This window comes from Tachysurus fulvidraco, chromosome 24 (genome assembly GCF_022655615.1).
Source record: "Tachysurus fulvidraco isolate hzauxx_2018 chromosome 24, HZAU_PFXX_2.0, whole genome shotgun sequence".
Lineage (NCBI taxonomy): Eukaryota > Metazoa > Chordata > Actinopteri > Siluriformes > Bagridae > Tachysurus > Tachysurus fulvidraco.
This window is the reverse complement of record NC_062541.1, coordinates 10983554-11009488: the sequence shown is the minus strand read 5'-3', so window position 1 is coordinate 11009488 and position 25935 is coordinate 10983554. Positions and strand designations below refer to the sequence as shown.

General features: G+C 35.8%; 3 protein-coding genes across 7 annotated transcripts; 1 reads left to right on the top strand and 2 right to left on the bottom strand.

The window, feature by feature from the left end:
- Nucleotides 1-318: 318 nt before the first annotated feature.
- sostdc1b (sclerostin domain containing 1b) lies at nt 319-3365 on the bottom strand. Its single transcript, XM_027175961.2, has 2 exons — nt 3109-3365; nt 319-1638 (listed from the first exon to the last, which is right to left on the bottom strand). Exons 1-2 carry the CDS (start codon nt 3308-3310, stop codon nt 1253-1255), a joined length of 588 nt encoding a protein of 195 aa, XP_027031762.1. The 5' UTR covers nt 3311-3365; the 3' UTR covers nt 319-1252.
- Nucleotides 3366-6650: 3285 nt separating this feature from the next.
- LOC113661634 (ankyrin repeat and MYND domain-containing protein 2-like) lies at nt 6651-13153 on the bottom strand. The gene is made up of 10 exons (XM_027176003.2): nt 12977-13153; nt 12288-12352; nt 10664-10802; nt 10384-10482; nt 10093-10253; nt 8762-8976; nt 8512-8647; nt 7875-8003; nt 7557-7686; nt 6651-7218 (listed from the first exon to the last, which is right to left on the bottom strand). Exons 1-10 carry the CDS (start codon nt 13059-13061, stop codon nt 7040-7042), a joined length of 1338 nt encoding a protein of 445 aa, XP_027031804.1. The 5' UTR covers nt 13062-13153; the 3' UTR covers nt 6651-7039.
- Nucleotides 13154-13420: 267 nt separating this feature from the next.
- Nucleotides 13421-25631, top strand: bzw2 (basic leucine zipper and W2 domains 2). Of its 5 annotated transcripts, none has more exons than XM_047808305.1 (13): nt 16717-16851; nt 16925-16985; nt 17791-17861; nt 18832-19008; nt 19950-20053; nt 20311-20376; nt 21111-21246; nt 22577-22686; nt 22972-23142; nt 23956-24102; nt 24427-24565; nt 25101-25223; nt 25358-25631. In XM_047808305.1, the coding sequence occupies exons 3-13, from the start codon at nt 17798-17800 to the stop codon at nt 25381-25383; spliced, it is 1263 nt and encodes a 420-aa protein (XP_047664261.1). In that variant the 5' UTR covers nt 16717-16851; nt 16925-16985; nt 17791-17797; the 3' UTR covers nt 25384-25631. The 5 variants fall into 5 exon arrangements, with proteins under 5 accessions (XP_027031364.1, XP_027031365.1, XP_047664261.1 ...); XM_047808304.1 differs by having other exon boundaries at nt 16925-16996; XM_027175563.2 differs by lacking the exons at nt 16717-16851; nt 16925-16985 and adding an exon at nt 13421-13511.
- The last annotated feature ends 304 nt before the right edge of the window (nt 25632-25935 follow it).

Below are 25935 nucleotides of genomic sequence, written 5' to 3'. Positions count from 1 at the left end.
TTTTTGGAGCAGGGAGAAAACCAAAAAAAACACAGAAAAAGAATAGAACAAACTCACACAGTCAATAACCTGAGCTTAGGATTGAACTGTGAACTGAGCAATTCTACTTCATGTGCCATTCATTGACTGATATATTCATGGGAGTATTTTACAAAAATTATTAATATATTATATATAGCTATATAATATATTAATATATATTTATTCACTGCATCACATCTGCCCTTAAACCTCCATTATAACATAGTAAATAGGTTTGCTGTTCTTGTAGGTAAACAGGTGAAGAAATCATTTAGGCAAGACCAGACTTTATTTTCTTTCCCATATTTTATTCATACTGAACTTATTTCATCTCCACCCAAAATGCTTTGTGCTCAGAGTCACTAGACTGCTGTCTATAGTCAATGGAAAACTCTTGATGAACTGCTCAAAACAGAGGCCGTGGGGTAGGAACTGTGTAATTGCAAAACAGTGTTGCTTTTAAAAATGTGGAATGAAAGGGCCTAGAATAAAAACAACTGTTCAGTAACATGTTACCACAGAGAGAAGCTGCTATGCCTTGGGCTGAGGGTAGCAAATCCACCCTTGGAACAACAACTTATGGCTGCTGGGTGCAAAATTATTGACAAAAACCATGAGAAAGAAGTTACCAGATTTATTGCACCCAAAGCAAATATTTTGCCAACAATGGTTATATAAATGGGTATGTAGGTTATTTTGAAAAACATTAAACAGGACATTGACACTGCGAAATATTGTGCCAGTGAATGAAGTCTTAATATCTTCACACGTGAAGCCTAATTTCTCTGATTAAAAATGTTTTCATTTCATTAATACCCAAAGTTAACATTACCTCGGGGTTTAAATGAGGTCGGAATTTAATATGCTGCTCTTTCTCACGTTATTTCAGAAGAGCTGGTTGCAGTACACAGTGAAATGAGACAACCTTTCTCGATGATCCTGTGTGCTGCAACAGCTATACATAGTTGAAATGACAATAAAAGCTTCTTGACTTGACTTGAAGAAAATAATGTAAAAACCTCCTTCCAAAGTGTTATCAATATAATTTCTACTAAATGAAAGACTGTTAAATGTATTGCTTTGAAGGAGAGTTGCTGTTTAATTGTAAACATATTAGAAAATGCAGACATCATTAAGAGATCCTATTACAAGTTCAATATCTTATCATGAGTCAGTGTTTTTGTAAATCAGTGGCTTTCCAGTACAGAAAGGTGATGACAGTGAGAATGAACTAAACCATGCTTTGCGCCTCTGTATTTGCTCCACGGCTTTTCTTCGAGGTGTACTTCTTAGATGAAGGCTTAAGCTCTGACTCATTGTGTTGTCGTGTGTAGCGCTTACAAGTGCAGGATGTCACAGCAGCAATCTTGTACGTGCGTGTACTTCCATCACGGCACCAGAGCTTGACACGCTGCGTGCGTACATGCTCATTCACGCACCTCCACTCGGACACATCCCGCCGTGCCCAGTATCCTCCTCCAATCCAGTTGGGTAGCAGGTGAGCAGGCAGACACTCACCAGCACACACCAGCTCATTCACTGCCTTCAGGCTTGTGCACTGACCATCTGATATGTACTTGGTAGAGCGCAGCTCTCTGCAGCCCAACTGGCTTTGCTCTGTAAAGAACAAGCAGTTATCTTCAAAGATGTAGAGACTGCAGTGATACCACAGGCTGAACCCTGTGTCAGAACTAAAGTTTACAAACCCTTGCCATTGTAGTGATACCATTAAGGTGGCATAATTTGTACATTTTGTATGTCTATATACAGTATATATACCTAGGAAGTTGCATGCAGTGTTCAATTATGTATTTTAAATTATATTTTAATAAGACTACTTTATTTATCACCTATACGATACAGCAGAGTGAAATACTTTTCTTTGCATATCTCAGGGTAGGATGGTGGAGTGACAGTGCACATCCAGCCATGATGCAGTGGCCCAGGAGCAGAGAGGGATAAAGGCCTTGATATGCCTTGATATGCCCAACAGTGGAAGTGCTGGGGCTTGAACCCTGACCTCCCAAGCAACAACCCAGAGCCTTAAACACTTGAGCTATCACTGTCCATTATAAAGGGTTCCAAGTAAAATATACACACAAAAGATTTAAAAGCTGGTATCACCCGGTGACAAGTGAAAGTGGGATCTTTATTTCTGAACATGTTTACAAGATTTCTTCTCATTTGATTATTTATAGAGTATGTACTTGAACTTGAACTTGAACTTGAACTTGATGTAGAGGTAAAAATTAACAGACATACAAAGTTCCACTCACAGTCACTGATGCTGAGGAAAAATTTAGGGGGTTTCCACAACAAATTCTAACTTTATGATTTACTTTTGAAAGCTAATCAACTGTTTTCATCAGGTATCCCTCAACTGATATATTGTATATTTATTATTTTTCTTTTGCCATTGTAGCAAATAATAACATCAAATCAAATGAAAATACATTTACAGGATTGCAATAAAACATATATGCTTATTAAAGCAATTTGCAGATACTTTTAACCTGATTTCAACCTTAAATTTGTCTTATTGTATTGGCAGAAAATGAAATTTTACAAAGACTAACATTAGATAATTTAAATAATTAACAGATATTATTTAATAATTTGACCATATTCAAGATATTTTTGCTTAGAAAATTCATTTGTTCAAATAAAAATACTTATATCTTAAGGAGAACTTATTTTAATGCTTATCTTTGTAAGAAAATCATACACTACACAATGTCTTGAATATAGTCACATTGATCTAGTGCTATTTATTTTACTACAAACCGAATGTAAGATTATTGATAGAATTTTTTTCCCCCCAAATTTCAGGTTTTAAATGTTGTCTATATGAATATATATTTACATACAGTATACAGGCTCCCCGTGACCCAAGGTAGAGACCCGAGGATAAGCGGTAGAAAATGATAGACATTTGGTGTATAATCTTGTTTTCAGAGCTGCGGTGCGCATTTCTTTAACACTCCACATTGGTTACTGAAAATGAATAAGATGCAGGAGCATTAATGCATCCTTTTAACCAGAAAACAACGATGACATGTTGTGCAGACTGAAGACTGCGCTACGCACCTCTTTGCGCTGTGTTTTCTGCGCGTCTTCCGCCACCGCGAGCTTCGTTCACAGATACAGAGCCATTGGTTTGAGATTCCTGGAGCGAAGAGGCCACGATGTCATCCGACAGTTCAGTGGCACCATTCTGAACTCCATAACAGCCCTTCAGCAGAGCACATAAGACAGTCATCAGCCAGTAAAAACGCATGTTCAAGCGCATATAACACCAGTAGGCTTCCAGTGCTCAGTGAGGCTTTAAACATTGCATGAGTGAAGTGATATTACCTGTTGCTCATATGGCTAAATGGTTTTATACTTATCCCTCCCCGCCTTCAGCCAACAGCACATGCCTGGCAAATGTGGTTTGTAAGAAATGGGTGTGCGCTTGCATTGCTGGTAGGTGCTGATAATGTAGTCATGTTCAAGCTGGAAAGCCCATCTGAGTAGATTCCTGTGGTTTCTCTATTCAATTTTTGTTGTCATCACCATGGACATGCATAATGTGAAAGAAGACTGAAAATTAGAAATTGTGCTCGTTGTTTAAATTTGATCATTTTCTGAAACCATTTTAACTATACATATGAATCAATGCTGTAAAGTATTTCTAAAACTTTTAAGCATTAATTAATTTTGTTATTCAGAAAATATTTAATCTGAATTTTAGTTGATGTAATTCCAACACAGTGGCGGTTGTAAATTTTGAACACAACACAGCTTTAAAGTATTCCAACATGCCATCAACATATGAACTTTTTTATTGTGTGTTTATCCAGTAAAGACAAGGCAAGCCTACTTGTTGAGCATATTCTTCATCACTCTTCATAAATTGAAAATCAGCAGAATCCTGTGAACAGGGCCAAATATTTTGGAAGCTTCTATTGATTGGGGAATATGTCAAATAAAATAAAAAGTCAGCATATAGTATAGTAAGCTTTGCCTAAAATCCCATATTATGCTATTCAAGGTTATCTTTAAGTATGCATAGGTGTAGTGCTTTATTTATATATCTTTATTCATATTTGTATGGCTCGTGAGCCATGTAGGAATGGATAGTTTTGAAAGGAATAAGGAATAATGACTTTAATGCAAAATATATTGTAAATCAGGCAAGTGAATCTATTATTTTATATTATAAGATTAAAAATCAAAATATAAATCAAACTTTTCAGCAAGTTTTTTGACCTATTAACAGATAATATTTAACTGATGCTTTTTTGAGAGGGGGGGGGGGGGTCTGAAGGGTGTTACTGGGGATCACTGAATGTTCAACCCCCAGGCTTGAAAAGCAGAATATAAAAGCCATGTGATATGAGGTGGCATTTGCTAATTTCTTTATCTGAAAAGCAGATATCTGAGATAGTTCTTTTGACTTTGATAAGTTGAGAAGTGAAGACAGAGCAGGAAGAGATAATCTCCCATGAGAGACAGACTGGTTACAGCACTTACTATGAGTTATGAGCATACTGACATGCAACATGACAAGAGAACATTACACAGACCCTCTCTGGCCTAGAGGGTGATCTGATCTCTTGGGATAAGATGAGATGAGGAACAAAGCATTCAGCTGAAGGTGAAGAGCTCTACACAAATTAGCAGAAATGCCTTAGGATGTATTCAACAGTACCAAGCGTGGGAAAGTCTGCTCATATCCCACTGTGACAGCACGTCATAATTCATTTAATTATTCTTGTAATACATTTTGTTACATATTTAGTTTTAACTCTGTCGTTCAGGGGTTCCTCTGGGTGTTGTGGTTTCATCACCCAGTCCAAAGTCAAGCATTGTAGGCTGACTGCAATCTTTAAACTGTTTGTGTGTACAGTATGTGATTGTGCACTGTGATTGGTTTGCCTTGTGCCCCAAGTCCCCGGTGATAGGATGTGTATGTCAAGCTCATGGCAATTACAAAAAGCTCAGTAATTTTTTTTAAGGATTTTAGTATAAAATAATTTCTATGCAAAATTATTTTACATACTATTTTAGAATTTTACAAGTTCATCATAAACTAGAGGTGTGTGACTCGATATATAGTTACTCACAAACTCCCAGAAGGACAGTAATGCTGTATTTAAAAAAGTCTCCTAAATAAAATTCTAAATTAATGATTTCATTGATTTGTTTTAAATACATTTTTTATATGAAAATAAATATTAATTTAAAAATTGTGAGTCAGGAGGTCAAATCATCATCATGATGGTAGGTTGTTAAGGCAGTTAATCTTTATGAGTGGTATATGTACTGTATTCATGATTTTTTTTTTTAGTACATTTTAGTCAGAATAATTTGTAAACTAAACTGTAATTTTGTATTATTTGTTTATTTAGAGCGTGCACTACATTTTGACAGGGTACAATTAAGTAATATACAGTAGCTCACAGAATCTATGAGGACCAGGAATTACTTTTTACTGTATGGCTCCAGATCGCAAAGTTTTGTTCAGACTGTCACTTTTCATGTCTGAGATCTCATCCTAAGATCTTTATAGTCAGAGTTAATCCATGTTATTTTGTTACATACTGTGGTAAAGCCTTGTGGGTAGCCGATCTAGATGCTGGAAAAAACAAGACTTCAAGAAGCATTGAAAGCTGATCTTCAAGCACACACACAAACACACACACGCACACACACACACACACACACACACACACACACACACACACACACACACACACACACACACACACACACCACCACCACCACCACCACCACCACCACACACTTCTAAATGGATAATATTGCAAATTTAGAAATAGAAAGCATAGATTAAAGGCAGACCATTTATGAGGAGTATAATGAAATTAGAAAAATGTAGAAAAGCACCATTATGTTTTCTAGACTTTAGGCAATTTCAAATTATTGAAGATACAATCATCAATTTTTAAAGTGCTGACAAGAAAATTCAACTTCAGCAGTCAACATCCAGGAATACAGCCTGCAATTGTAAATATCAAATACACAGTAGAATAGTAAAATGCTATAATAACTTGTATTGGAGATTAAGAGGATAAAAACCGCCCTCTGCTGTCATAAATATCACACTACCATAAAAGTCTCAGCACACAGAAGATAACCAACAACACTCCGGCAACCTCTACCTAACAAGAAGGTGTTTTTTATATTTATACTATCATATAATATCAAATTTGTTCAGGTTAATTTTTTTGATTAACCATAACTACCCTGTTAAGAAAGTCACCAATGAATGAAGCAGTTTATTAAATGTTTATTCAGAGAAATATGAGTCATACAAAATTAAACAATTTGTGGAAAAAAAATATTACTTGACAGAATTACAAGACAGAAATTTATTTAGAAAATCGAAATAAAAATAAAAATTGTTCAAGGGGGAGGTGTAATGGAGTTGTTCTGCAAGGTTAGAGTATAAGTAAGCCATTTCAAAAGCACACCACCAGTCAAAATGTTCTCTTTATATTACTATTATATTAGAAAATGTACAGTATAGTGTAACGTATAATAATGTAAATTGTAAACAAATTAAAGTACATATACAGTACTTTAAATATAGTATTCATGGTATGAATTTTTTTTTATTCAATCAATTTGATTCAGAAATACATTTACTGTATATATGCACAGTATCTTCATTATAGTTGTCCAGAAGCAAATTTCAACCATACACTTTTTAGCAAAATTGCTTACACATTTTGACTGGTAGTGTTGTATACTCTCTAAAAGCTCTTAGGGGAACCCTTACAGGTACTGTATAGAGCCCTACAACAGAGGATTTTCTTTTTAGAAATGATTTCAATTACAATACCGTCAGAAAAAAACCCAATACACCCACAGTATCATTTTTGGGTCTAATGGTTCTTTTGATATCACTCAAGGCTCAGGTCTGATTGTAGGACTGAGTGTTTCCCGGTCATGAAGGATTCTGGTTGTGTTCTTCCTGGTTAAAATGAGTGGTGATTGAGCAGATTGTTAACAGTCAGGATGATGGATGGCCTTCTCTTCCCCAGTCCTGGCAGCCAGACATGGCCTCTGCAACAGCATTCGAAGGGTCAGGGTAGTTCTCGGAAAAAGAACGTGAACGTCCAAGTTCCGCAAATCCCAAACAGAGACCCAGCAATGAGCTGCAATTTCCCTCCATCAAATCATGAGCATTGGCTGAAGAAACAAAGGATTAGAACTGAGTGGACAGTAGAGGAAGCAATCACATGAGTCATAAAATGCTATCCTATCAGAGATAACACAAAAAAGCCTCACATGTCCTGTGGAATTTATTAATAAAATTTTTGCTCATGATCATGAAAGTGTCTCATGATCAGCTTTTAATTCTTCTGTGTGACTAATTACTAATAATTACAAATTAGAGCTTTGCTATTCCAAGATTTACCAGTGCATTTCTTACACTGTAGTTACCTGCTAGATGGTCTGTCTGAAAATTCATACCACCATCTCCCACACAAAATTAAAAAAGACAGAATCACATGGCAATATTTTACCATGTCCAGGGATTTCTCTCAGACTGGCAGAGTCTTTACTTTGAAATTCTCTCTGTCGCTGCAGGGCTTTACACACTTTCTTATGAGTGAACCAGTGCAACCTCTGACAAGCCTGTCCACAATAGACAACCTAGAAAGAAAATAAATCATAATACATAATATCTCTTTAACTACCAGTGCTCACCCTTTGGTAAAAATACTGAGTGTAAATACACAGAACTCGCAAAATGTTTTCAACCTGAATTTTATTAACCCATGACTCACATCCTGTCAAGATTAAAGATGCATTAAATAATATAAAACGGACAGCCTCTGTACCATTTCGCAGAACAAACACTTCTCATCAGCTCCCCTCTCTCCACATGTAGCACAAAACTCGGTATCCATTAGAGCCATCTGACCCGTTAATGCCTGAGTAAGAACTGAGAAGGCTGTTGGGGAGTGACCCTAGAAACAACAAACAGTTTGCTGATTTAACACTTGTATATTGTTGATTCAATGAGCAGTTTGTAATTTTACCTTTTTTTCTGCCTGTGAGGTAAATTGCAATTCCACTGAAAATTTCCCATAATTGATCCAACCTCATCTGGAAAAACTACATATGACCTGTGTTTTGTAATTTAATGAAAAAAAAAAAGGGCAGGAATATAAACAGAAGCCTGAAGCCTAAAAGAACAACCAAAAAAAACACAAAAAAACACCAAGATTGCAAATTAAAGTAATTTTTAAGGTAATTGAAATGATTTGGGACTAAAACACACTGTAGTATATCATGAAATTAATATTTTCTGCTAAATACTTCTTCCTAAACTATACATGTTCTATCAAGAATGAATACACAAGGAGCTTATTTATAGCACTCATATGACCTATATACATATGTAGGTTACAGGTTTCACAAGGTAAAGTCAACAAAAATCAAAATGTTAGTAATAAGTCATACAGTTTCACTAACAATTTCCACTGGAGCTATGTTTTCGACCAGCTGGTGCAACAGAGTCGCCTCACAGTAAGGAAACTTCCGGATACAGTCACGAATAAATTTCTCCTGGTACTGCGGAAAGCCATCACCGTCTCTGCCTTTTAAAAGACTTAAAACAATCCCAAAATTACTATTTGTAGAACAAATAATATTATTAATGAATAATAAGTGATTTAAAAAACTGATATTTGCATCACATTATGGTGGTTGACAATAAAATTACCTCTTGAGGAGAGCGTCTAGTTTGTCATCACGCTCTTGTAAGAAGGTCAGGCACTTTTGTAAAACACAGCTGATGTAGTGCATCTTCATAGCCAGCACTTCATTCATGTCCTGCTGCTTCACACACTGCTCACACAGCAGATCCATCACATGGTAACACTTCTCTAGAGCTACAACATCTACTAGGAGCGGGCTTTCTTTCACCATCATCACCATCTAACCAAGAGTGTGGAAGGATTGGTGGGATTTAAGATTAGGAAAATGATAAAAGAATAAAAGGAATAGAGGGAAAAAAATATTTCAGCAAAATTTGAATCAGCTTGCAGTCTTCCAGGAACTTCTCACGATATTCTTTTAAATCACCTAAAAATAATAAGAGCAAGATATCTTAGATAACTTAAGAAACCATGATCCAACCGACATAAGGCACATAATATCCAACGACACCTGAGTCGTTTTCTGAGTCTTTACTTTGCAAGAATTTCCAAAGTGATGGTACAGTGTATTTATATACATCCACACCCACATTACACTTTAAAAGGAACACCTGAACACTTTCCGTTTATGCTGTGATCAAGCAGCCGATCATGTGGCAGCAGAATGATGAATAAAATCATGCAGCTACCTGTCGAGAGCTTCAGTTAATGTTCACAGAATTAGAATGGAAAAAATGTGATGTATATGACTTTAGCCATGGCATGGATGTTGCTGCCAGGTGGGCTGGTTTAAGTCTTTCAGAAACTGCTGATCATTACTAGCCTAATTTTCTCAAAGAACAAACTCAAGTGTTTATAGAACGGTGCAAAAAAAAAAAAAAAAAAAAAAACACTGAGTGAGCAACAGTGGAAATTTTGGAAATATTGTGTTGATAAGAGAGCTCAGAGGAAAATGGCCAGATTGTTTGAGCTCCCAGAAACTGTGTATTAACTCCTGTAATTATTCTTTAGAACCCTGGTAAGCAAAAGAGCATCTCAACACGCATTAAACAACAAATGTTTAATTGCACAGGCTACAGCAGTAGAAGACCACACTGGTTTCCACTCCTATCAGACATGATCAGAAATCTAAAGCTTTCATGGGCACCGACTCACTAAGACTGAACAGTTGAAGATGAGAAAACAATCTCACCTGGTATTTTTCAGGCTACAAACTGTCAAATTTCCTTTTGTGGACACATTAGTGAATCTTAACTCACTTGCTACATTCATGGGAAGAATATTTTCTAGTATATTTTATGATAATCTCTATCCATATGTTTATATAGGTTCTTCTAGATGTTTACAGAGAATGATCTTTGCAGGACAATATCTAGATTTACAGTACCATCCTTACCTTGACTGGGTTAAGGTTGGTATTCATGATGATTTTATGTAAAGGTCCTGCCAGTTTTGGAGGAAGAATGGGTTCCTTCTCTAAGCCCTGTGGTCTGGTGTAGTATTCTAATCTTGTTCGTGAGAAGAAGTTATTGATCACGGTCACGCAGTCATGCTGGCCTGAAAATACAAGAAAAAAGATAGCTGATAGCATACAGTAGCTGTTTGTGGTTGCATACTGTATAATTTACGTTTGTGAGCTGTTTGTAAAAATATTTGCCTGTCTGTGAGCATTACCTGCTTTACTCACCTACAAAAGCGGCCATTTGTGCTGCTGTCCGGCCCACGGAGTTGACCAAATCGGTCTCTGCCCCAGCATCCAGCATCATCCATGTAATCTCAGCATTGCCTAGGCATAAATTTTACTAGAGCTAGGAATATTTACTCCAAAAAAAGTGAGCAAAAATAATATATATTACAAATAAGCATCTCTACTTATTAAAAACCACATTCTTTTTTTAACTTCTTTTAGTTGATTGATTCTCCAAACAACTACAAATTTTTACCCCAGAAATGATTTGTGTTGTCACCTGAAAGGCTGGCGAACATAAGAGCAGTATAGCCATACTCATGCTCATTGCAGTTGACATCAGCTCCATGCTGTAGCAACAGCCTGCATAAGTCTGCTTGCCCTTTATAAGCTGCATGCATGAGGGGTGTCATGCCATTCTGGATGACAAGGTCATGGGAAAACATAAAATACACAGATGTGAGAAACTACACCTTTTATTGGAATGCATTTTTATGAACAGACGTCCAATTTGATTATTTAAAGCAACAACACGTTTTTTTTTCTGCCTCTAATCAACGAACATTTTTACTTCATTTGCATGTTATCTTTATGACTCATAATCTGAGCTGATTTTTGGCCAGTGCTGTCTGAGTGCGTTGGTGGCACAGACTGCATGCCACACATCTGAGTTTGACAGGCAGGAGGCTTGTGGTTTTCTGCTTTAAACCAATCTATTTTTTGACAAAAGAGTTTGAAGAAGCCTGTATTGTGGGCTACATTGAGTACCGCCTCTCCATTATCAAAATCGCTTTGAGCTGCACGTCTGCCTCTCACGAGTCTCAACCATATGTCTGTTTAACAATGGACAGCATGTGTTGTTAATACGCTCCATCAGGCACTGCACAACTTCACATAATTCATAATTAAATCATTTACACACTAGCAAAATTTACAATTGTTCTATTCTGTTTGGTCAGAAATTAACCAAAATTCTTTAACAGTATTTCTCGCAAGTTGTTACTATAGCAACTATAGTGACTATACTAAAGGACATTCCACATAAATGGATTTTAAATAATGTCATTATTGATATGGTGACATTTTCTGTGATGAGACATATTTCTTGTATTTTAGAGGGAATCTTCAGTGTCCATGCTTTGTAACAGTCAGAGGTAAAGCTATGAGATTAAGTTTGTGAAAAGTAGAAAAGTCTTCAGGACAGGTGGCTTTGTGGTTTCTCTGTACAAAATCAAGCTGTATTTTTGCTTATGAGTGAAGGACTATAGCTTATACTGTAGCTCCTATAAGTGATAACAGGAACTAACTTGTTTCATGGATGTATAACTACACTAATAAAGTATGAGGTGTAATTTTTTAATTAATGATTAATCAACTATTGGCAAATTGATGCGATGTAATAGAAAATAGAAAAGAAACCTCCTCGTCATTACACAATTGTCGCTCTGTATATTTATAATTACACTCTCTCTACTGTCACCCAAATGACGATGGATTCCCTTTTAAGTCTGGTTGCTCTCAAGGTTTCTTCCTTTTCCATCTAAGGTTGTTTTTCCTTGCCACAGTCACCTCAGGCTTGGATAAATACAAACACATTTAAATATAAGTCTAATACTAATCTAGAATTTCTGTATCATATTAATATTTGTATAATATTAAACTTTTTATATTATGTTTTTTTATGTTCTGTAAAGCTGCTTTGAGACAATGACCATTGTTAAAAGTGCTATACAAATACATATTTAATTGAATTGAAAATGCTGCTAGCTGAGAATAATCAACTTAATGATAGGCTTGCATTGGGCCACATCACATCACCTTTCACTGATTTATGTTCTTATAACAACATGAGCTTTATTTGTCTTTCTGTTTATATACTACAAAGAAGATTTCATTACTCTTACCTCATCCAGACAGTTAACCCGTACTTCTTTACTGTTGAGAAGCCGAGTGGCCTCTTGCACATCCCCTGCACAGAAAAGATTTTCTGGGTCAAACAATAACAAACTAATAGATATTTAGGAGCTACACATATATGATCATAAATGAACGGCAATATAAATTCAGAAAATTATATAAAACTGTGTACATCAGTTCTACATAATCTTATAATTAGCTTCTTACATAATTATTCAGAACAACACTGATGTCAGTGGCCTCAAAGTATTGACTGAGATTTGGTACCCAATAACCAATAGTGACCAAGCCAACTCTCTGCAAGTTTCTATTGTCAAGTTATTCAAAGCACATGCATGGAAATCACCTTCACACTTATTCAAGGTATAAAATAGTCTGAAGAGCAATTGGAAAATTTTGTTAAATACAACCTGATACTGATCCAGTGTTTAGATCCCTTACACCAATACTCAGTAGTGAATTATTTGTAAATTAACAAAAAAAAATACAGTAAATTAACAAACAAACAAACAAACAAAAATTCAATTAAATAATAAATTAAATAATAAAAAAATTAAAAATGTAATTTATTAATTAACAACAAATTATTAAACCTGTATGGTTTAATACTATAATATAAATAATATAAGGTTTTCAATTTTAAAGATAAAAATGTGTTTCTTTTTAGTTCTTATACCTGCAGCAGCAACCTGTAGCATCTCTTTTTCAGCAGATGTTAAATCACCTCTCTTGGTTTTAGCTGTGTTCTCTTGAGTTGTCATTTTAATCTTAATTCGTATGTTTATTCTTAATAGGAATAAAAATCACCTTTATTTATTCCCTTTAATGTAGCCGCATATATACAGAAACCCCTCAATTTATAACACTGTAGCCATGGAAGAAAAGCCTTTATTAGGATCATACCATTTGCAGTTTCCCAAAAGGGGGAGACAAAAAAACCGCCTTCAAGTATAAGAGGATTGAAACAAGTAGTTTTTTACTATAGGTTGAAATGCTTAATTTGGTATTAAATAGAACTTTCATCATATGTATTGTTATAGTTATAGTGTATCTGAATTGTAATGTAGATTTATGAAGTAATAATAAACTCCTTGGTCTGGTCAAATGTAGACTGCTCTGAGTGCATTTCAGTGCTTCTTGTGGATGAGTGAGACTTAGTGGTTCTTAACACTGGTGCTTCAAACTCTTCTGAAGATTAAACCCACTGTCAGGTAAAAAAAATATACTGTATGTTTTAAATCAAACATTGGTTTTTAATTAGTTTAACGTGCTGTAGCTTTCGTCCCTGTGTTAGTCAGTACTGGTGTGAAGCTGTGTGTTTATATGTCAGCTGTTCAGTGGCTCTACTGTATGTAAGAGTCCAGGAAACTGTGCTGTTCATCAAGGTGCATATACATCTATATGTCCCTGTTTAACACGTATTTAAACAGTGGAACCAAGTTACTTTAAACGTTATTGTGGATAAGCTTTTAAGCCTTTGTTCTCTTTATTGAAAATACACGTGTAAGCTGGGATTTAACCTCAAAGTCAAAGTCATGTAATATAAACTAGTCAACATTGCTGAAAATTGATAACACGTTCCACATAATACATATCCTGTTTATTCTGGATACCTTTTTGTCTTTTTGGGTTTTATTTTCCCTTATTATTCATGCCTTATAATGCACGCTATCATTCAGTGAAAGACAAGAAGACCTCAGCAAAATGTTTTCATAATAAAGTGCAGAAAAGAATAATTTTCCAGTATATAAATACAGCCTTTGTGACACATTTTACCAGGTGAATGATTTAGGTGAAAAATGTGAACACTTCTTATCCTGGTCTGATTTGATCTGGTTCGCAAATCCGTTCAAACAAATATACATGTGTAGGCGTTGGATACACTTCCACTGACACCATCTCATCTGTGAAATCACAGTTGTATTTCTGGTCTGGAGTATTTTCAGCAGTCCTGACGTATAAGACTGGTGACACCACCACACTGTAAACATGCCTAATTATTGCATGGCTATGGAAATGAGGCCTGAGCAGGACAATGTCCAACTGGTATACTAAACAGGAGATGATGAGAATGTGGGTTATCATTGTACAAAAAGGTCTGAGCACTTTGTAGGAACCTGTATGAGTTTTATGAAAAGAGTGAACATAGTGTTATTATGTAATTTGCAATTAAGACTTGTGGCAGCTCAGTGACAAAAATGTTGGACTACATATCATAAGGTTTATTAAACAGGATAAATTTAAGTGGATAGGAGCATCTGCCAAATGGTGTATTTGTGCTTTTTTCTACTTCCTCAACATATGGTTTGGAATAGAAAAAGCTCACCTAATAGTCAGCAAGCTCACCTAATAGTCAGCAAGCTAGCTAAACTATAAGCCCCAACATGTATGGCTTACTATCATCCATCACTCGCTAGCTTTTCTACTAAATTAGAAATTCTCCTAGTTAAATCCTAATGCCTTTTTCTCAGTAGTCTAGTATTGGAATTGTCTATTATCACACTCCTATTCGTTTAGGCTTTTAGGCTGCCTTTTACTCTTTCCCTTTTACCTAAATTCACCATATTCTAGGGCTTTCTCCATGCTTGAATTTAGGGAATGATATCATTTGATATCTCTGTGTTGGGGTAACACTTATGCTTATGGATTTACTGTCATATCCAAGCTGACACAGCACTGTCAACAGCCTTCAACTCTCAGCAGCTGAAGAACATAATTTAATACAGTATTTCTCTTCTCCACTCATAAAGGTTTTTCCCATTTTTAACAAAGTCCTTTTCACTGTAACTTTATACAGTTGTACAATTCCAGTTGTACAATCACTGGAAATGTGTTATTGTTATGTATAGTTAACAAAAACTTTATTACAGTATTGGATAAGATGTATTTTATTGTCCAGTATAATCAAGGAGTGGGACTTCCTCTTTCTGACACTCGTATCTGATGTAATGAAAGAGTGAAGCATGATTCAGGCTCCTCTCTCATTTGCAAGGTGTGATCTCTGTCTGGGTGACTCAGTTTCCCTGCTAACACCCAGAGACTTCCTCTAGAGATACCGGTTTACGAATGCAGCCATTGCTTGTGTCTGATGCCTTTTGTGCACAGCTAACAAATGCAGTGCTGTTATTTTCAGTGGACAGTGGTTAAAGAAATCCTGGCTGCTTAAATCTGAAGTGAAAATAAACCTGGTGGAACTTGTATTTCTTGTGTCCAATTTTAGGCAGGGGTGCCAGGGTGATCTGGTATCTGCTGTTTACTTGGAGTCAGTGCTGTGAGAAATTACTAGCTTAAGCTGAGAATTAGTGCGTCCATGCCTTTATAAATGAAAATTAGCTGACTAATAGGGACAATACATGAAACACACCAGAGAGAAAACAGTAGATTATTTTGTATTATGTATCTAGTATCTCTTAAAAATTGTGTATTTGGAGAAATTGAGAAATTGATTCCTTAAGAAACTTTTGTTTGAAAGAGTTATAATAAACTTTTTTTCTACTATATAAACAATGATTCCTTAAACTGAACTCCATTATTTGTGTAAAACGTACCTTTTTTGCTACTTCAGAATTGGGTTCAAAATTCAGTTCCAGTTGCTGTCTTCTCACATTTCAGTAGTTTCAGTAGTTAGGGCAGTTTTGGCAGCACTTATTTCTAATTTAGATGCAAATGCTTAATCGTGGGAGTTGGTCTTATGTACTTATTAGCCACAGAGGAACATCAAAAAATACCTTTGAAAAAGTTAGAACAGGAAACGTTGCTTAAGAAATGGAGATTTTAGTGATTCATATTTCTGTGATTACGAGATTATTAAATGTTGACTGTAATGGCTTGATTAGGGCATCATTAGTGATTGTGCACCTGAAAAGAATTGTGCATATATACAAAATGGAAAAAGACACTTATAACTTACTTTAATTACTGTAAGGGCAGCTCTTGAAAACATGTTCATAAATTCTGTAATTAAAGTGTTTTGTCTTTTCAGAGATCGACCTACATGTTCAAAAGGAAGAATACATTTTTAACTGCTTTGGAAAGTTTGATGAGGCAAATAGTGAAAGCTATACTGAAATATTCTCTTATTGTTAATTTAGTAGTTTTATTTACTGTACAGTATGAGCATATTTTATTATATTTATTGACTTAAATCATTCAGTTATTCTTAGGAATGAATTTTGAGTAAATAGGCTTTACCTTCTTTTATCAGTAAAAGCAAATGGAAAATATTATTTAGAGATGTGATGGAGACATAACACTAGACTGTGTGTGTGCATGTGTGTATGTGCGCATGTGTGTGTGTGTGTCTGTGTATATGTGTGTGTGTGTGCATCTGCACAATGCCAGGCAATGGACTATGTTCAGACATGTCCTTACTGTAATAAGACACATGACCCATGGCTGGCTTACTGATGTTTACGTGGTCACAGAGATGAGCTCCTCTATATTTAGCACAGAGCAGTGTGAGCCTGACCACAGCAGTCACTTTGTGCTAGAGTGCTCAGAGAGATACACACGCATCACTCTCAATCTATAGTGGAAAGGACATTACAGCTGGTAAGCTTTTCAAGAAGCAGGCTTTTTCTTGTTCTCTCTTTACTGTTTTACCTCAGAGAAACTGTGTGTTCAGGACCGTGTTCGTGATGAAGCGTGGGAAATACCTGGCACAGAATCCGTTACTGAAAATAAGGGTGTGAAAAAGTTAGGTGTTATAAATTTACTGCACCTTTGCTTTCTGAATGATTGCTTCATGAAGTGGTATCAGGTTTTTGACTATTAGTACCGGGATTGGCTTCAGATAACAAGTTATTTGAACATAAGCTTTAAACTTAATTTATATTTGCTGCATGTATAATATTTGTGATAAATACAGAGAATACTTGACATGTTTGCTGTGAAATCTTGTGACCTAATAATAGAAATCTAAGGGCAGTTGAATTGTCAAAAAATGTTTATTAGCAGCCTTGTGATGTGAATTCATGCATGAGAGAACAGTAAAGTAAGAAAAATGCTTTGCTCAGAATTTTGTGGCTTCTGTGAGATCAAGTGGAAATCGAGGCACTTTATGCTACATTGGTTAAAAGTAGTCTGAAAGGATGAAATATTCACTTTTAGAGCTTAATTTTCCTTAAACAGAAGAAGACATTAAAACATCCTCTGAATTATTTATTTATTTATTTATTGCACATAATGAATGCCCCAGCAACTACCTGTAGACATCCAAAGTGAACTGAGTTTTGTATAAACAGATGTCAATATGCTGGTCCTTTAATACTCACACATGCACTACTGGTTGAATGTCTTTGGATTATTCCTTTAATGTTCAGTACAGACTTCTGGTTCTGGACATATTTCAGCCTGATGATATGTTTAGACTTCTGATTTGTGCTGGCATGCGAATGTTTTTTCAAGTAGATAAAAAAAAAATGCAATTCTTTAAGTCTGGATAAAATGGTCTGCCTTGTTCAATAACCTTTATTTTTTATTTTTTTTTAGGACTTTTATGAATACCGGTAAGCAACAGAAGCCAGTGCTTACAGGCCAAAGGTTTAAGACTAGGAAAAGGGGTGAGTGTCCATTTTCAGCACTGTCCAGCTCCATTGTCATACGCTACAGTGATTTAGCTCGATTAAATAGCTTTTTTTTGTCTTCAAGGCTGTTTAAGAATTACTTCCAAAATGACATTTATCCAAGTTTCTTTGGGCTCTTATCCATGTTAGTGCACACACACGCATACACACTCCCCTACGGTATTCATCTGCTGCAGTCTTTCACTCACTGTTGCAAAAGTCCCTGTAACAGCTCTCTGCCTTCCATTAATAGCCTGTTTGTGTCTGCTCTTACACAACACTAAACTGTGTACAGGCCCCATACCACCCCACTACTGCTGCTTATTTTTCAACCTGAAAAACACACACATACACACACACACACTCACACACATACAGATCAGGAGCAGCAGAATTGAAGCTGCCCACACTGGATCAGATGCAGGACTTTTCAAACAGGCTTTACATGATTTAAATAAATTAGAGTTAGATGGCTGTGACTGCAGCACAATGCTTTAAAAACAAATGCTCATGGAAAAAATGTTTCATCTTGAGCCTAGCTTGGCCTACAAAATGTTCCACAGGGAGCTGTGACTGCCAAATGTGAGGGTGTTTTTTAACCCAGAACACTGGTGTCACACTTCAAAGCCTTGCTCTGTAGGTGCTATTGAGTGTTCAGAAGTGGGGTGTCATTGTCACTGCCACAGCCAGACTGTTAGTGTGTACTTCCACTCATGTAGTCTGATTTATTTGTGAACTATGTACAGTAATGATGGACTGTAATTAACCTATAAATCTCATTAAAAACTGCAGTATCCATTCTCAAATGCTCACGGTGATGCACAACTTTTAGTTATACAGAAGAGAAATGTCTTTAGTAACCACTTAATTAAAAAGTAATATGTGCCAGTCCGTACTAGTATGTACCCGTCTCCCGGCTGGCTTGGTTCTTATTACTTATTACTTATTATTCTTCTGGTTATTGCAGATGAAAAGGAGAAGTTCGAGCCCACGGTTTTCAGAGATACAATTATTCAGGGCCTCAACGACGCTGGGGGTGATCTTGATGCTGTAGCCAAGTTTTTGGATGTCACCGGTTCGAGATTGGACTATCGTCGCTATGCTGACACTCTGTTTGACATCCTCATTGCTGGGAGCATGCTTGGTATGAACTATGAAAGCAAAATGTTAGTTAAAATATTTTAAATAGCTTTTTCTACATTTAATTATATATATATATATATATATATATATATATATATATATATATATATATATATATATATATATATATAGATATAGATATAGATATATAGATATAGATATAGATATATAGGCTGGAGTTATGCTTAGAATCACGATCAAGAGCAAAGGTGCATTGATGGGGTTTAATTTGCGGTTTGTATAAAGTTGCACTCATCAAAGGAACAAGTATGAAATCTGCCTTGAAACATGTCAGGGAAAGTGAGTAACATTGAGTAGAAATACAATTAAATGTAAATGCACATACAATAGATATGCAATTACTTTCAACAATTTGTTGCTATGGCCAGATTGTCAACCCCACATTCAATTAAATAAACCCAAATAACAAATACTTTTTGTTTCACACATTCATTTTTTAAGCCTTGTCTGTTCACTTATGTGTTATTTATAGCCGTGACCATTTCTCTAAATTATTGCACAGTGACCTAGAAAGTGTCTTATTAAAACAATTAATACCAATTCTATCTCTATATACTGTATAGGCAAAAGTGTGTAGAAATCTTGGAAGGTCACAGTTGTATAGGATGGTTTTCAATACTGTAGCTTTACAGTTGCCATTTCCTGTAACTAAGAAGCCCAAACCAGTTCCTGCATGGCAAAGCCATTTAAATGAACACACTGTTTGCATAATTTGGAGTGGAAGAACTTTGTCACGTCAACTGACATATATCTTTTGGCCATATAATGTATGTTGCTTACATACTGCATGTGGTGTTGGTGTAAAGTTGCTGTGTTTTTTCTCTCTTGTTGACATCATCACTGTAGGGTTTACTGATCCAAGCAATGTACAGTCATGCAAACCAATACACCATTAACCTCTAACATCTGATTGCTTTCCAGCCCCTGGGGGAACACGCATTGATGATGGGGACAAGACCAAGGTGACTGTCCACTGTGTGTTCACTACAGAGGAAAATCACATTGCTGTTCGCAGCTATGCTCAGGTAATGCTTGGTCATGCTAAGCTGTTGTATCCCTGACTCCACCTTTCTGTACGGTAAGAGCAGAAAAGCAGTCATACTGTGTCACTTTAAATGGTCAGAGGTACAGATCTCCTTAACACTCCCTGTATTATGTTTTATACATTAATCCTGAAAATCTTTATTATTAATGTAAACTAACACTTAACTGGCTGGAAATGACATTTGACATTGACAAAAATGACATTTTCTTTTCATTTTGTTTATGCACATATTGTCAGGTTTTCAATAAACTTATCAGGAGATACAAATATCTGGAGAAGGCTTTTGAGGAGGAAATAAAAAAGGTACTTTCATTGTACTGTACTTATTCCAACAGATGGTGTTTATACTGTGTTGAGGTAAAATAGTTCTTCTTGCATTTTTCATCAGAATCAGTATAAATACTGCTATGGTATAAGAGCTCGGTGCTGTTTATCAGGATGAGTCACTGTTGTCTCTGTTGCTTCCTCTTATATCTCTTCTGACACGCTCTAATTATATGTTTGCACTTTAATTATGAAAGTGACCACATCTGAACGATCATTTTATTTTTTCAGAGCTTTGCTGATTAATAAGAATATTATACTGAGATCAGAACACATTAATGCTTATTATACAGTACTGTGTAGCCGTCATCGTATTATCCCATTAGTCTTTATTTTCTACTTCAAATTGATTTTTGGATAAGCTGCAAGCTGACTCATGATACTGAATCAGACAACTGGCCGTTTCAACATGTGAGCCTAGATATTTCATAATAAGGTGTACCTGAGGTATAATAACCAAACCATGTAATTGTGGAGCTTTGAAACTGTAGTTAATAAATACTCATTATGTCAAAGTTTCTGGATGCTTTATAATTAAGAAGTTAAATATTCAGTGTTTTTTTTTTTTTGTATAATATAGATGTGTGGATCTACGCGTGGATATGGATAGGCAATGATGTGGAACAAAGCAAATTAGTGTTTTGTTGTTTTCTTTCTTTCTTTTTTTTGTTTAACATGAACTCTTTCTGTTTGTTACTGTTTCTTCTGGACAGCTGCTTCTCTTTCTGAAAGCCTTCACTGAGTCCGAGCAGGCGAAACTTGCCATGATGACTGGCGTCCTGCTGGCCACTGGCACACTGCCACCTGCCATCCTTACCAGCCTTTTCAGTGATAACATAGTGAAAGAAGGTTTGTGGAAAATGTTATATATTAGGCTTGAAAAGATTCCACATTTGATTTGACATTAGTTAATCTTCAATAACCACTCAAGTGTTTTTCAGTCGCTGAGCATTTTATAAGATACGATCAGATAAGATAAGATATACCTTTATTCATCCCCCAACAGGGACATTTCTTTATTACAGCAGCAAAGAAAAAGAAATATGTATACAAAAATAAAGACATAATATAGTATACACACAACACAATGTATAACATACAAAGAAGAAAAAAGAGACCACGAGTAAGTAGTTACACTAACAGTCATATTGCACACAGGTAATATTGCACGGTTTTAAAATTTCTGTTATTGCAAATGTGTTGTTTAAAATACTTTGTTATTGTTATTATTGCAGTTAAACAGTAATAAAGTGTGTAATTTTGGTGACTGGTTCACTGGGAGCAGCTTTGATTGTAAAGTCTAATAGCAGCAGGTAGAAAAGACCAGCTGTATCGCTCCTTCAGACATTTAGGATGTAACAGTCTGTCACTGAAGGAGCTGCTCAGAGATGAAACCGTATCATACAGGGGGTGAGAGTCATTCTGCAGCAATGATGATAGTTTTGCTACCATCCTCCTTTCCCCCACCTCCTGTACAGTGTCCAGAGGAATCCACAGGACTGAGCTGACCTTCCTGATCAGCTGGTCCAGTCTCTTCCTTTCTGCAGTAGAGATGCTGCAGCATACCTCACCATAGAATATGGCTGAGGCCACCACAGAGTCAAATAAATGATTAAGAACTCCTGTACATCAAAACATTCAAGCAATTATTTAATCAGCCACTTGTGTTGCAGCAGTGCAGTGCATAAATTCATGTAGATACAGGCCTCGGGTATTTTTCACATCAACCATCAGAATTGGGGAAAATGGGATCTTATTGTACATGTGTACATGTGTACATTCTCTCATGGCCACAATTTACCCCTCTTCTAACAATTATTTCCAGCATGTTAATGTACCATGTCAAAGTTGCCTCAAAATAAAAATAAAATTTTCTGCCAAGCGAAAAAACATTTGTGAAGTTCTCATACTGTCATTAAAACAGATGTATAGAAATCCCTGTAGTGATAGGATACTTTGCATGAGTGTGCTAGCTAAGCAATACTTACATCTTACATTTATAGGTTTAAATTGTTTATAATTTGATATACATGTCTATTTTTGTGACTATTCATTGCCAGTAAAAGTTATTTGGAATTGTACACCATATAAATTATACTGTAGTATTTGTGGAATCATCCTTCTATATTTGTGGGAATTTGATTGTTTCACTTAGTTTCCCATTTATCTTATTATACAGGAATCGCTGCTTCCTTTGCAGTGAAGCTGTTCAAGGCATGGATCGCTGAGAAAGATGCCAATGCCCTGACTTCAGCCCTGAGAAAGGCCAGCCTGGATAAGAAACTTCTTGTATGTTTGTGTGTGGAAAAACACCTGCGGTTTAATAATAGATGATATTTAATATTGTAAACATGTTAAATTTGAGATGATCATCAGATCTGAGGGTGTTTGCTCTAAACTTTCATGACCTTGAGAACTGGACATGGTAAACAGAAAATACAGGATAATCTTACAGCTCATGACTTTGTTTTTGCATTTATTAATACATTTTAAAGTAATAAATAAGTTATTTAAACCTGGTATTTATTAACTCACATTTATACATCTAAGGTCACATTTATTCCATCTGCTCAGGAACTGTTTCCTGCCAACAAGCAAAATGTGGAGCACTTCTCCATGTACTTTAATGAAGCTGGGCTGAAGGAGCTGTCGGAATACTTGCGTGTGCAGCAGTCTTTGGGCACTCGCAAAGAGCTGCAGAAAGAACTGCAAGAGCGTCTGTCTCAAGAGTGTCCCATCAGTGAGGTGCGCATGCTTCCACATTTATACACTTACCCCTAAAGTCATCATTCATTTGGATGTATTTTAACATTGGTAACTTCCTATTTACTTCGAAGTCTTGGTTCTGATTGGTCAGATCATGTTGATTAACTGCTGATCAGCAGCTGACAATATTTTTCGTTGCAAGACTGTAAAGGTCTAAAGATGTTTATTTGGCATTTTGCTAGTGTTTATATTTACTACATTAGAGACAAACCTGTTTTGCAGATAACCTTAAGTTTAAAAATAAATGTAACTATAAATGGATAAAAAATATGAATATCTTTGTTTATTAATTAGTAAATTGGACTGACTCTAAAACTGTTGTGCAACAAACCACCCTGCCGTTGATCATTTTCCTTCAACAGCACAATCTACAGTATTGACTTTTATTCTCTCTATCATATATTTTTAAATGTATACATTTACTAAAAGATGAGTCTACAGATTAAAAAATCATGTTTCATCTTTGACCTCATATCAGAGTCAGAAACACAGCTGTCAGAAAGCCTATTGAAAAAGAAGTAACCCAACTTTGTTTTGCTGGACCCAACAAACACCATCCTGCTAAACGCTCACTTTGCTCATCAGGATGCACCATTGTCCAGTGTTAGTGTTTAAAACTATATATTAAACTGTTTGGTAACAGCATTGCTTCTCCTGATATGCATCTCAACAGAAAATGCAATCAAAACAATCAAAAACTTTGTTTTTTCCTTTTAAAAATATTGAAAGATATAAAAAAAATACCTTTTTAAGTGTGCATGAGTATTGACGAGATGTCCATGTCATGTTCAGATTGTGGTGTATGTTAAGGAGGAAATGAAGAGGAATGCTCTGCAAGAGCAGGCTGTAATTGGCTTACTCTGGTCCTGCCTTATGAATGCTGTGGAGTGGAACAAGAAAGAAGAGCTGGTTACTGAGCAGGCCCTCAAACACCTAAAGGTATGTAGGTTTCTGAGGTGTTCTCCTCAATCGTATTAAATACATTTTGCCATCCTACTGCAGTGACTGTGATACTAATGTACATGTCCCTGATTGTAGGAAGGTAGTTGTTTAGGAGAGCTAAACAATTTATTCAGACTGTAGTTGTTGACTTTCATAGTATATTAGTTTTCTGGACAGTTCAGACTGCTCATAAAACTTAAATCCTGAGCAAAACTGCAGAGTACTTTCAACTCTTTTCAGTCTTATGAATCTATTCTGCTATTTCATAATTGTATTCATTAGCCTTCATTAGTCACCCTGATGTCTCACTTTTTTGTTTAGCACTATGCTCCACTGCTGGCTGTGTTCAGTACTCAGGGTCAATCTGAACTGGTCTTGCTACTGAAGATTCAGGAGTATTGCTATGACAACATCCACTTCATGAAATCCTTCTCCAAGATAGTGGTGCTGTTCTACAAAGGTACAGTACAAAATCTCACTTGCTGTGTTACGGTATGTAGATACCAATAGCTTGGGAGGAAATAAAACTTGCTTAATTTACCCCTTACAATGAATGTAACTGATCAACAAAAGGCGTGTGTGTTTTGTCCAACCAAATATATTTTGTCCCTAAATTATATACTTACTTCAAATAAAAATGTTATTTAAACCCATCTCTAAATAACCTGTTTGTATTTACAATAAACATTTTCAGTGAAGCAGCTGCTAAATATATGTATATAAGTATGATTTTTCAAGTCATTTATAGAGTGCCTAGACACTCAGGAATAATAAAGAATGCCTAAATATAATAATATATAATAACTTCTAAGAAAGATTTTGTGTGAGGTCAATTACTCATTAGCTTTTCATTGAGCTATGATGCTAATAATAAAATACCAACCCCTTCCCCGGACACCAAACACATCTCAGCAGATTTACTACATTTCAGGCATTGTATAAATTAGATTTTTCCAATGGTCTTCATGTGACTGTGAGCCCTTTTCTGTTGTTAGCTGACGTCCTTAGCGAGGAAGCCATTTTAAAATGGTACAAAGATGCCCATTCTGCCAAAGGGAAAAGTGTCTTTCTGGAGCAGATGAAGAAATTTGTGGAGTGGCTTCAGAATGCAGAGGAAGGTACGCAGGTTTTACAGAGATGTTGGAAAAAGTATAAACTATGCTTCATTCTCATTGTTGCTTTGCTGCATATATAGCATACTAGCCACTGCTGAAGTAAAGTCATTAAGTGTGTATGGCACTCTCTCTGGCAGAGTCTGAATCTGAGAGAGAAGATTAAATATTCGGGATGTCTGAAGATCACTGCACACTGCTCTCTGAGGCCAGCCTGATAATACACTGTAGTAGGAAGACTCCTAGACACTCAAGCACAACTGGTGGAAAAGCCATACATAACCTTTTAATAAGACATATATTCTTTACTAATGCTTTTCAGGCAGTTTGTGAATCAGCTTCTCAATTATTGTATTGAACAAACCGACATGTATGTATGACTGATTTTTATTAATAAAATGGTTTTATATGCACCATCTCTTGTTGAATTGTCACTTAAACATCTGAAATCTTAATCCTGAAAGCCTAATTTCACTTTTTACTGATGTGGGGTGATTAGAGGTTTGTAGCCCCCCCCCCCCCCCCCCCCCCCCCAAAAAAAAAAAACAAAAAAAAAAAAAAAAAAAAAAAAAACTGTAATGCAATGAAGATGCTGAAGTATTTATTGTAATTGTTTTCACCCAATAAAGTAACCTTTTTAAAACCAAAATGCTTTAGTGGCATAAATCAAGCACTATATTTTTATATATAATATGTTGTTGCACTGCGTAGGTGATGA

Bases quoted from the DNA above. Each gene is read 5' to 3' on its own strand.
- sostdc1b (XM_027175961.2), bottom strand. From the start codon at position 3,310: ATGCGCTTGAACATGCGTTTTTACTGGCTGATGACTGTCTTATGTGCT. The intron at 1,639-3,108 runs GTGCGTAGCGCA...TGTTCTTTACAG, and splicing joins AGAAAACACAGCGCAAAGAG to AGCAAAGCCAGTTGGGCTGC.
- LOC113661634 (XM_027176003.2), bottom strand. From the start codon at position 13,061: ATGACAACTCAAGAGAACACAGCTAAAACCAAGAGAGGTGATTTAACA. The intron at 12,353-12,976 runs GTATAAGAACTA...TTTTCTGTGCAG, and splicing joins GCTACAGGTTGCTGCTGCAG to GGGATGTGCAAGAGGCCACT. The intron at 8,004-8,511 runs GTTAGTGAAACT...TGTTGTTTCTAG, and splicing joins ACATAGCTCCAGTGGAAATT to GGTCACTCCCCAACAGCCTT.
- bzw2 (XM_027175563.2), top strand. From the start codon at position 17,798: ATGAATACCGGTAAGCAACAGAAGCCAGTGCTTACAGGCCAAAGGTTT. The intron at 22,687-22,971 runs GTATGTTTGTGT...CCATCTGCTCAG, and splicing joins GCCTGGATAAGAAACTTCTT to GAACTGTTTCCTGCCAACAA. The intron at 24,103-24,426 runs GTATGTAGGTTT...TTTTTTGTTTAG, and splicing joins AGGCCCTCAAACACCTAAAG to CACTATGCTCCACTGCTGGC.